The following is a 12,234-nucleotide window of genomic DNA, read 5'->3' as shown; positions in this document are numbered from 1 at the left end:
AAAGTAGAACTAATGATACAGTAATTTAAGAATGCCAGGATTATGAAAAATAGGAACACATTCATTTTCCTTCACAAAGCATTAATTCTTTTTTTTTTTTTTAGTGTCTTGGGTTTGACTGTGAGAAAATTAATAATAGTATTGAGACCACAAGGTAGTCAGATATAATGAGAAGTTTTCAATAAAAACAACCAAATTTAATCCTAGCCCCCTGACCTTTCAAACTTTGTATTTCCTTGTAAAACTGATGATATAAACTCAAAGGCTGGGGTTCCTCCCTAATTAGCCACAGAACCAGACAATTCTTTTTCCTCCCTCTGTAGTTGTTCGGGACCTTGTTGACTTAAAAACATTCGGCACACGGGGTCTATATACGTAGCCTTGGCTAATCGGAAGCTCCCTAGGCTGACCAGGCTGGCCTGAGTTCAGAGATCCCCTTACAGGTATGTGCCAGCTGGACCCCACTGGCTCAAACAGTGAAAGGAAGGTATGGCAGGTCCATGCTATCAACGGGGGATAGCACATCCTCTGTCTTGACTACCTAAGTTAGAGATTCCACCAGTGTTAAGTAGAAGGCAGTGCTGGTTAAGTTAAACCCCTCTGTACAGAAATTATTTCTGTGGACAATTAATTTACTTATCCATACAGCTTTTCAAAATTATCCACCAGTTCTCCAGTACATGTCAACCATTGGCAGTTTATCAGAAAAAGAAAATCTAGGGTGAGTCAAACCACATACACCCCATTAGGGGTTTCCTCATTAGGCTACAGACAGTGGAAGCCTGCCTCAGACACCGCTGTGCTAGGAGAGTGCAAGGCGCCTAGCTACAGCTGGGGTTTATTAGTGTGGCCTGTGTAGGGGATGCTCATGTGCACAGTGCACATGTGGAGATCCAAAGACACTAACGGGGCAGTTGGTTCTTTCTCTCCTTCCACCATACGTGTCAAGGAGAGACCTCCAACCCTAACCCCCAGGCTCGCCGACCTTGTGCTTACCTGCTGAGCCACTGGGCTGGCAACAGCTACAACTTCTTGAACCTTTACAGATACAGAGCCTTGATGAATGGACCACTGTCTAAAAGACATGAGTGCATTTCCAAAATCCTTAAGTGACTCAAGTTTATTCTTTGAAAAAGCCTACCCATGTGTTCATTTTACTGTCAACCACAAAAATGTCTTACGGTGCGGTAGAATTCTGCTCCTACGCCTTCGCGTAGAAACTTCACAGTGTAAGACACTGACCCTTACTAAGTATAAAGGCACCAAAACCAGCCAGCATTTGATATTAGTGTGAAATAGTCTTACAACCCTTTCCTACAATGCACTGGCACACTCGTTAACTACCCAGCTTATAAAAATCACTTGCTGTCCATTCCCCAATGGCCAAACCTATTTTCATACCTATCCCCGAACCACAGAACAAATGCTAGCAGACAAAATGGCTCACCCTACGAATCTAAAACCCTTTAAGGTATCTTTAAAAGCAACTCTGAAAAGCCTCCCCCAGAGCTTTGTCCCATTCAGGTTCCAACCATCACCATAACAACAAAGCAAAAGGGTGCTATACCTTAAAACGAAGCTGAAGTCAAATAATTCTACTTCCTGTCTGAAAGCATTTTCTTAGCTCTTGGGGGGGGGTGCGTTTTTTAATTCCTTGGAGAGGGCAAAGTATTTCACAAATTAAAAATAGTACGTTTATTGACGGTTGTACAAAAGATTCCAAAATATTTCACCATTGCAGTAAAATGTAATTTAAAGCTAGTAAGTGCGATACACTGAATAAATGTCACTCGTGAACAGAGTCTATTATTTCTTACAAAGTCCTCGATTAGGAACAGCAGGGATAAGGTGTGTATTTTCCAACATTTGGTAGTATTAGTTAAAAAGCCCTGGGCCAATAGGACACAAGTTCCAGGCTCCTCACCTCTCACATAAGGATTCTGGCCTGGCCACCCTGGAGCAAGCTCAGACTACACGTCCCTATCATTTGGTATCAAAATCCTCTTCTGTGCCATGTTGCATGACTTGGCTTTTGTATTATATATGTATATATATTTGTGGGGCACAGAGTGATAATTGGGTAAATCCTGTCAAGAGTGGCATGTTTCAACTCACGACGTTTTCCAAACCAAACCCCCAGATCCCTCCAGGTATGTGGCGAAGCGTGTTTCCCAAGGAGTTCTCCATCGCTTAAGAGAGAGGTAAGAATATTCCAGACAGTGGATGGTGATCAGCAGAGATAGCTCAGGCTGTGGCTCCAATTCTGTGTGACTTTGGGTCACCGAGAGAGAACCGAGCTGTCGTACCTGCTCCATAGTTCTGTTTCGACACAAATACCATCAGTACACCAAAGCACTGGTTGCAGACTTTCAATCACCACACAGCTAGCTGCAAAGGGATTCTGTAATCAATATAAACGGACTTTTCTTTGATTAAAAAAACCTGGATAGGGGCTGGGGATTTAGCTCAGCGGTAGAGCGCTTACCTAGGGAAGCGCAAGGCCCTGGGTTCGGTCCCCAGCTCAAAAAAAAAAAAAAAAAAAACCTGGATAGTTTAGAAAAGTATATGTCCTTAGTCGCCACTTAAAACCAAGGTGGCTGAGCCTTCGTCACCTGACCTCTTGTGGTGACCATCATCCCCCAGCTGCTAACACTTTAGACTGCACCAGGCCTGAGAGTCAGATTATGTCCCCTGGAAGTGTAGCAACCTGACCTGAAAATGGGGCACCCACGCTTCCCAATCCAGTCTGTCACTCTGGCAACAGCAGTCACGATTCACTCCCGAGTGTACTTCCAGCCAGCTAGTCAGCCATGAGCCTCACCTCATCTCTGACCTTCAGTCTCTGGGTGCCTGGGTCAGACCCAGAGAAACTCACTCTCGTCAAAAGCTCAGATAATCAGAAAATCTCAACAGTCAGCCGGCTCGGTCTGGCCACTTGGTGCCTCCCAGTTTATTCTCTGCTGGCACGTGGCTGGCTTTGGGGATGACATTTCTCTTCTAAGCCAGATGTGGTGGTACACCCTTCCCAGCTCTCAGGACGCCAAGGGCGATGTAAACTCAAGGCAGCTGGGGCTACCCAGTGAGACTCTGTTTGTAAAGAAAGTCCCTTGCGTTGACTAGAAGCTCGCTACTCATGCTCTGGGCTTTGCTCCGTGGGGAGCCAGTCGTTACGATCCACTGCAATAAAAGGACGCCATGATCAATTAATTTCAGCACTCGGACGATCTGTGTGGCTTCTAACGGACTGCTGTGTTCTGCTTCGTGGGAGGTAAGACGACCGTCTGATTAGGTGTCACCACTCACCGATGACAGAACTCCAAAAGCAGAGAGGCCGCTCACCAGCTCCTCCACGTTCTTCAGGCGCTTCTAGCGGACATAAAGGAAAACCTGGAAGAAACACTGAGCTTCCTACAGAAACCAGGGACTTCACACTCCATACCACACCAAGGGAAGCTGACCAAAATTATGTGCGTTCAAAAAAAAAAAACAAAAACAAAACACGCCCAATTAACAAAACATATCAGAATAAAGTTGCTATAATTGATCCTTTAGGAGCTTTAGCAAACACTGATTGTGAAAAATCACACATGACATATTTGGTACAATGTGGTTCCAAATACATCTCTCTTCCAAGTTTGGCAAAAACCACATCTGGCTTTGCCGGGCGTCCCACGTGCAGTTACGAGCTTCGGAACGTCGTCATGTCTTTCGGCTCTCTGCTGGGTACACACCAGTCGTCAGCCTCGTGGTTGGTTCTGTAATGCTTCCAGGCAGCTTTATTATACACAGGGAGTCTTTCGATGGACTCCGTTGACAGAGCCTGGGGTTGGAGAGAAATCAGCCATTTTTAAGAATTCATAATCTGACATAATATACAGTGGCAAACGGCGACTACAAAGTAGACAGGGTTCTACTCACCACACACCCTTTTCAGGGTGGATATATCAGGAATATGCTATTCACAACTGAGGAACCAGTAACCTAGTGACTGGGTTTGATGCTTCAGTTATCTACTAGCCAGCCTGGAAATGTCGACCCAAGCAGAACGGACATCTCTTGCAAAGTGCAAACACAGCCGGGAGTTAGTCACTTTAAGAAGATGGTCAAGTGTAAGAGTATAAAAATCAGTATATCTACCCATATAGAGATTTAATGAGAAGAAAGCCATTCTTTTTCACTACATAGTAATGTATTGTAAAAAACATTACTATGAAGGAATGGAGATGGCTCAAGTGGTTCTTAGCACTTGTTGCAGAAGACCCGGGTTCAATTCCTGGCACCCACATGGTGGCTCACCACTACCTGTAACTCCAGGCCAGAAAACCTGATGATGCCCTATTCTGACGTCCACACACACCAGGCAGGCAGACAGGTAGCAAGCACAGAGGCTTACATGTAAGAAAAACACTTGTACACATAAAATAATCTTCTATAAAAATTAAAACCTGAACGCACCAATATTCGCATCAATAAACACACAGCTCAGTCTAAGTAAGCATCTGGGCTTTTACATGTTTCTTGGCCCTTCGCTCTCCAGTTCCCAGGCTGGAGACTGCACATGAGGTCTCTCTCATACATGAAGCACACGCTGTATCACTAAGCAGTACTGTGTTTTCTCCTCCTGCCATTAAAGCCAGCTTTGGTCCCAGTTTCCCACACAAAACCATTCACTCGCTGCCCTACAGTCTCCTGTAAATAATGGGACCCAGCGACAAACTTTCTGTCACTGTCTCCACAGTAGGAACTGTCAGCATTTTGACAACAGGCCACTGGTATTCCCCAAGACGCTGCTGACAGTATGGAACTGGAAATTTCCTCCTGGTGATGCTGAACAGGGTCTGTAATGTGACTTGGTGTGATAACTCCACTATAATGCCTGTGTTCTGGTTTTTCCCAAACAGAAAAACCTTCCACCTCCTCCATGCTCTGAGCAGTCTAAATATGGACCAAGATACTATATTTAGTGTATCACGTTGATACGGTCATATTTAAGTTCCTCACAATGACATATTAGGGGAAATAATAACATGACTATGAAGAATTTAATCTTTTCAGGCAAACTTTTTCACAAAATGCTCGATCATAGCCTATAAGATAGGTGCCATCTAGTGGCCAGAGCCAGGAACTGGAGGCACCAAACGCATAGCCAGTACTTTTAAAAATAATATTCTCATTCCATTGATTTATTTGAGTATGTGGCCGCCAAGCCTAATGATCTGAATTTAATCTCCAAGACCCACATGGTCAGAGCAAAGACCTCCAGTGAGCTGCCATCTGATCTCCACGCAGCTGATGCCCCCACAAACAAACAAACATGTTTAAAGGAACTACTTTAGGTGGCTGGGGAAAAGACCCATGTTTAATCTCCAAACCCACATGGGAAAGGAGAGAACTGATTCTGGAAAGCTGTCCTCTGACCCCATGCAGTGCACACCCACGAACATACACCCACTAAATAAACAACACACAACCACTCTTTTAAAAGAGCAGCTTGATGACTGGTCGTGTTTCCCATTAAAACTAAATTTACTCCTTTTTTACAGTGCTGTAGCCTGAGCCCAGGGTCGTTCTTGTACATTCAGGATTCTCTACTGCTTTCCCACTGCCCTCACCTATCCAACTGTGCATTCCTATATAAATATCTCGACATTTATTAAGTAGCACGAGGTTTAGTAAAGCCCCATTATACTTTCTCACTGCTACCTTCCTTATCATTAAAAGAAGCTGGATTAACAGGCTGAAGAGACGGTTTAGCGGGCCGAAGCACTGGCTGTTCCTACAAAGAGCCCATGGTTCAGTTCCCAGCACCTACATGGTACTGCACAACTGCCTGTAACTCCAGTTCCAGGGACCCCAGGACCACTTCTGGCCTTTTGGGGGTTCTTGCAAATGTATGGTCCACATAAACTCATAAACACACATGCACACATGTACAAATAAAAAATTATACAAATAAAAAATAAACACAATTATATCAAGACGCTTTGGTTGTTACCTTAATATAGATGACAGCATCCGTCCCGTAGCCCTCTAAGGAATACAGCTTTAGGTCCCCCTGGAAGTACTGTGCATAGAGGCGTGATATGGGCAATCCGTAACCAAATCCAGCCTGTTCGATGAGAAAACAGTCCTGTTCAGAGACCCACACACTGAAACACTTTTTTAACTAAGATAGATGCCACTGAGTACGGCAAAATCGGCAGCCTGTGCAGCTGAGAGAGCTTGTAAAACGCAGCCATGCGGAAGGATGAAGCTGCAGTTTAGCTGAGCCCATTAGTTCACCAACTGTGGACGCAGAGCCTTTTACTCGGTCTATAACATGATCTGTGGTAGTCCCAAGAAGGCGTCTTGCTTTTCTTTGCTGTCCTGCTCCAGGGTTCCCCAACACAGCTTTCAGCAATTTCGTACAAAGCACACTGTTTCATTTAGGAGCAGGACGAGAAAATGTCTTGTGGCAGCTTTACTAACAATAGACGGGAATCTCAGGACTTCACACCATGGATGCCCAGCCTTTGTTCTGAACCTGGAAATAATCTGTGATAGTCGCTTTCTTATTCTCACTGACAGATCACTTCCCTGCTCCAAAATCTTCAAAGCATACCAGGACTCCCCCACCTCAGAGAGAAAGAGCCAAGCTTCTAAAAAGAACATCCAAGACAAGATCAGGTCTCTGCCTGCTCTCCTGTCTAGTGGAGCCGATCTCCTTCACCGATTTCCTTAAACCCAGGACTGGGTCTTTGTTCAACCTGTTTCCAGTATCTGGTCCTTCTTTACCTAGGAAATTCTACAGACACTTGGGAAGAGGTAAAAATGGCTCCCATCCCCGAGCCATGCTTTGGGTGGTACTCCTCACAGCATGTTTATGCGAACCGAAGAGTCACTAACATGCGTAGGCTCTGGCCTTTTCTCCCACTGATTTTTTTTTTATATTATTATTATTGGTGTGTTTATGAGTGCAGGTATGTGTGCATAGTGTTCTGTGTGTGGAAGTGAGGACCTCTTCCAGGAGCTGGCTCTCTTCTGCCACCCTGGGATGTGGGGATCAAATGATGCCGTCCGTGTTAGAAGGCGGCATTCTTCTCATGGAACCATCATGCTAGTACTAATTATTTTATAGTCCACCGTTTCTAGGTGGCCTTCCAAGTCAATGACACAATTTCCAGCTTTCTCCTGCCCTAGGGCTGAGCTGCAACCAAAACACTCATACACTTACAAACAAAAATAAAAATAAAAATGTAAACAAATTGGGCACTGTGGCATATGCCTTTAATACCAGGGCATTGGAGGCAACCTCGGGTGAACTGAAGAACACAAATAAAGAGAGAGAGGAGACCTTCAGTTCTATCTGCCAATGAGGTCTTTCTAGATACAAGTACTTGAAGGAAAACATCAAGTTAAGTCAGTGATGGCTGATGACTGGTTCAATCCACAGGGAGTCTTCATACTGAAATAGACGGATACATATGGTTTGCCACAGAAGAGACTGCTTGTGATGTCATGACCAAGAGTACCAGAAAAACTATCATCTGTCTTGTGCCTGTTTCAATTAAAAATTAATCCCAGGGCTCTTTAAATTCAGATAGAAGTATTTGCCCCTAAAGTTTTGAAGCATTTTCCTTCCTTGTGAGCTCCTGTGAAATTGACTTAAGTGACTTTGGGGAAGCCACATTCTGATGGTGGCTGACGGTCACCACAGTCTTTCTGTGTCACATACCAGGGGCACCGCACGGGACGTCTCAACACGAGGCCGGGGTGCAGTTGAGTACATGTAGTTGAAGAGTCTGTCGATCTTCCTCAGCGGAACACCACCTCCCCGGTCACTCATCTAAGAGGAGAAAGGATCAAACTGTGACCAGGTCCCACACGGTACGGTATCGTGACTTAAAGACGACTGTGGGGAGAACGCTGCTTTTGGAAATCCAAGCTGCAAATGTGAACACTGCCCTCAATGGTGTAGCTAACACAAGGTTAACCCTTCCTGGTAAGCAGTAATATGATAACCGGAATAAAATTTTAAAAGAGCAAAGATACTAGACACATCAGTGCTGCATCTTAAGTTTATCCTAAAAACAACTAGAGTAGGTGAAGTACCCATGAGAATGCCCACCATGGATTTAAGAAAAAGCAGAGAGTAACCCACACAGAGGCTACAGAAAGTGCATTCTAAAGCAGAACGCCATGTAGTCATTTAAATGTTCTGTACAACACTCTTATGTATTAGCAAGAGAGAGGTCTACAAAAAATAGCCAACAAAAAACAAGTCAGAAACACTCACGATGCTAACTCTGCAGATATATTATCAAACAGAAGTGGGAAATGGGCTGGAGAGATGGCTCTGCAGTGACGAGCGCTGACTGTTCTTGCAAAGGCCTGGGTTTTGTTCCTGGCTCCTACATGGTGGCTCAAAACCATAAACAACTCCAGTTCCAGGGGATCTGACACCTTCTTCTGGCCTCCACGGGCACCGTATAAACGTAACCCACAGGCACGTACAGATAAACTAAAATAATAGAGTCTCTTTCTTTAAACTGCAGGTGGTGCTACACATCTGCAATCTCAGCATACAGGAGGCCGAGGCAGGAGGATTGCCATAATTAGAGACTAGCTTGTGCATTCTGTCTCAGTGAAACAAAACTAAGGGCCACGAGATGACCCAATGGTAAAAGCACTGAGCTGAAGGACCTGATCAATCCTGGAAGTGCACATCAGTCCCAGAAGTGCACATCAGTCCCAGAAGTGCACATCAGTCTCAGAAGTGCACATCAGTCCCAGAAGTGCACATCAGTCCCAAAAGTGCACATCAGTCCCAGAAGTGCACATCAGTCCCAGAAGTGCACATCAGTCCCAAAAGTGCACATCAGTCCCAGAAGTGCACATCAGTCCCAGAAGTGCACATCAATCCCGGAAGTGCACATAAGGGAATGAGCATCACCCTGTGCCACCTCTGACCTCCACACCTGTGCAACACATGCAGACACAACAAATAAATGCAACTTTGCAACACAGGATCCCAGACAACCTTCTAGTGAGTTAAAGGAAGCACATCTTTCCTATTCTGTCATTTTTCAAACCAAGTAACCACATAGTAGATTGAATTAGTAATTAACTTACCCATTATTTTTATTGTTTTCCTATATAGTTAGTATAGTCTACCTTCTTAGCCTATATTCTAATTTACTATAGATATCCCTTCTGTCATAGACCTAAGTTGATGTTAGCTCTTAGCATACACATAATAATAGTGTAAATAAAAGATACAAAAAGTTGTAATATAAATGGCTTATAGTTGAGATTTCATATATTGTTTAAGATGATAATGTATATATACTAGAAACATACTAAGAATTATATAGCTGCTTTCATTTTCTAAGGGTATGAGGCACTGGACCAAGCACCTCCCACATACTAGAAGCTACACTCAGAGCCGTACTGTGATTTTCTTTTTCTTTTCTTTTTTTTAAGATTTATTTACTTTATGTATATAAATAGCTTTCTTCGGACACACCAGAAGAGGGCATCAGACCCCATTACTGATGGTTGTGAGTCACCACGTGGTTGCTGGGAATTGAACTCAGAAGCTTTAGAAGAGCAGCCGGTGCTCTTAACTGCTGAGCCATCTCCCCAGCCCCTATTTTGATTTTCAAAGTTGAAAATTTTGCTGTGAGATATATCATGTGAAGCTCTGCCTCACACACAGCTAGAACTAAGCATCGAACTAAGTATCTAGCTAGAACTAAGTATCGAAGCATGGAAGGACTTTCTAAAGAACCTGTGTTTAGAATTATGCTTTAAACTGCTCATGGCTGTGAATTCAAAGGCCTGTGGAATTATTTTAGTACAATGAATTAAAACCCTCTGGGATGATCAGTTCAATGTTTGGCTACACTTCCCCGGTAAGAAGTGAGGGTGCACTGGAAACCCTAAGTGATTAGGATAAAGAAGGGAGGGGTGCTGGAGATGGCTCAGAGGTTAAGCACACTTGTTGCTGAGGACCCAGGTTCAGTTCTGAGCACCCACACGTGGTGGCTCAGAACCATTCATACTCAAATTTCAGAGAATCTGATACCCTCTTCTTATATCCATGGGCACCAGGCATGCACCCAGTACGCGGATATACGAGAACACGTGGAATAAATCTAAGTGTAGAGTAGTACTGCTAGCAACCCCAGAGCTTCTGAGGTAAGACGGAGGCAGAGGCAGGACTGCAGGCCAGCTAGCTTGGCTCACACGGTAGCAAAAACAAAGAGAGCCTGTCTCAAAGAAGGTACATGATGAAGACTGGCATCCAAAGTTGGCCTCGGACCCCAAATGATCAGACCTGCACTTACACACACACACACACACACACACACACACACACACACACACACACACACACACACACACACACACACACACACACACACACACACACACACACACACACACACACAGCATGCATGCATCATTAAAAGGTAGGTAAGTAAATATTTCCTAATTCCCTTTATTAACCTTCTGGCAACAGACTAGCTGTCTAGCCATGGACTACAACTCTGTGGCATGTACGGAATGAGAGGCCATTCCTGTCAGTCTGAAGAAAACATGGAGCTGAGCAGAAAGGACTGTGAGGGGTGGCATGTCACTAGAGGCTGACGGGTAATCTAAGCCAGGGGTCATGGCTAGACCTGACGAATAGCCTCTGCTTTGCAGTCAACATGATACAGATGTGGGGGGTTATATAAACACTCGGGGAGGTTTCTAAGACTATTTAATAGATTACCAAGAGCTCTGAGTCCTCCAGGGATGGGGAGAGAGGGAGGTATGTTGGTGGGTACACTTAGGCAACTCCACTGAGAGAGATTGTAATGAAACAGGAGACTGACTGAGATAACCGTGAACCTGAGCCTGTGCCAAGGAAAGACCCGGAAGAGTTAAGTGCTGTCCGAGAAGGCTGGGAAGCAAAGTGCCAGCTCACCTCAGAGCACAACCACCACTCACAGCATCTAGCCAAGAGCTGCCGCCACCATCCACAGCCCCTACCTGACCCCCAACTTCCTGTTCCCCCAACACGGAGTCCCTGGGCCAATTCATGTGACTCCAGGCCCAGAGGAAAGGAACCCTCTCCTGTCTGTCTTGGTGTTTTTAAATGAAGCTGGAGAGATGGCCCCAGTTCAGAGCACTCGCTGCTCTTGTAGAAGACCTAGGTTGGGTTCCCAGCACCCACATGGTGGGTCACAACTACCCACTATTCCAGTTCCAGGGGGTCCAGCACCCTCCTCCGAACTCTGTGGGTACCAGGCACACACATGGTGCATAAATATACACGCAAACAAAACACTCAAGCAAAAAATAAAATACACAACCTGAGAATGATTTCAGTTTGCATACTTCGTATGACCCCTACAGCAAATGTGTCCAACTGCTATGTATTTATTTGTGCGTCACACTCATTTGAATAAACAGTCAATAAAAACAAAAAACAAACAAACAAACAAACAAACAAAAAACCCAGAAATCCCAAGGAGACAGTATAAGGAAACACGAAAATAGGAAATAAATAAATTATAACTTCAAATAAATAGATTAATTATAATTACTACCTTCAAAGTGACAGGAGAGCCAGAACAGAATACTGTAAGGAGTAATTTTTAAAAATTCTTAAAAGAATCTAAAAAATCACTGGAAATAAAAATTCAGTAGAAGTGCTGAGAGTCTGTAGTCAAAGAAGGGGCCAGTGAGATGGCTCAACAGACAACGGTGGTTGATGCTGGGCCTGCTGACCTGACAGCGACCCCTCCAACCCATGCTGCTAGGAGAAACTCACTCCCGAGGAAGCTGAGATGATGGGTTAATATCGGCTGACTATCAACCTAAAAGGATCTAGACTCACCTAGAAGACAGTCTCTGGGCTTGTCTAGATACACTACCTCTAGTTATGCCATTGGGGGGTGGGGATCTAGATTAGATTACTTCTGGCAATGCCTGATTATCTTGATTAGGATAATTGAGGTAGAAAGACCCATGCTAAAGTGGCTGCTAACACTCCATGGTCTGGGGCTAGCCTGCAAGAGAGAAGGCTACCTGAACCCCAGTATCACGGCTACTTCCTGACTATGGAGGTCCTTCCCCAACATCATGTTCTGTACCCTTTAACGATGCGCCAAAACAAACCCCTTCTCTTTCAAGCGGCTTTCCCCAGGGGGAACAGGAGAAGCAACAGAAGAAAATAAGACAAGTGAATCCAGAAGTCCCAGA

At 44.6% G+C, this 12,234-nt stretch overlaps 1 protein-coding gene across 3 annotated transcripts in view; it reads right to left on the bottom strand.

Moving 5' to 3' along the window:
* Positions 1–1,671: 1,671 nt before the first annotated feature.
* The window catches only part of Pdk1 (pyruvate dehydrogenase kinase 1), a 28,995-nt gene continuing 18,432 nt past the window's right edge, over positions 1,672–12,234 (bottom strand). Inside the window, exons 9-12 of one of the 3 annotated variants that reach the window (XR_004388004.1) lie at positions 7,715–7,825; positions 5,996–6,109; positions 2,545–3,820; positions 1,672–2,442 (exon numbers count right to left, since the gene is read on the bottom strand). Coding sequence is in view for 2 of the 3 variants with exons in the window: in XM_032903481.1 (XP_032759372.1) it covers positions 3,680–3,820; positions 5,996–6,109; positions 7,715–7,825 (366 nt within the window). In the remaining variant the exon portion in view is untranslated. Of the gene's footprint in view, positions 2,443–2,544; positions 3,821–5,995; positions 6,110–7,714; positions 7,826–12,234 lie in introns of those variants that run through there. The other 2 variants (XM_032903481.1, XM_032903482.1) reach the window with 2 other exon arrangements.

The sequence above is a fragment of the Rattus rattus genome, chromosome 5 (genome assembly GCF_011064425.1).
Source record: "Rattus rattus isolate New Zealand chromosome 5, Rrattus_CSIRO_v1, whole genome shotgun sequence".
NCBI classification, from domain to species: Eukaryota; Metazoa; Chordata; class Mammalia; order Rodentia; family Muridae; genus Rattus; species Rattus rattus.
This window is presented reverse-complemented; position numbering and strand designations above follow the sequence as displayed.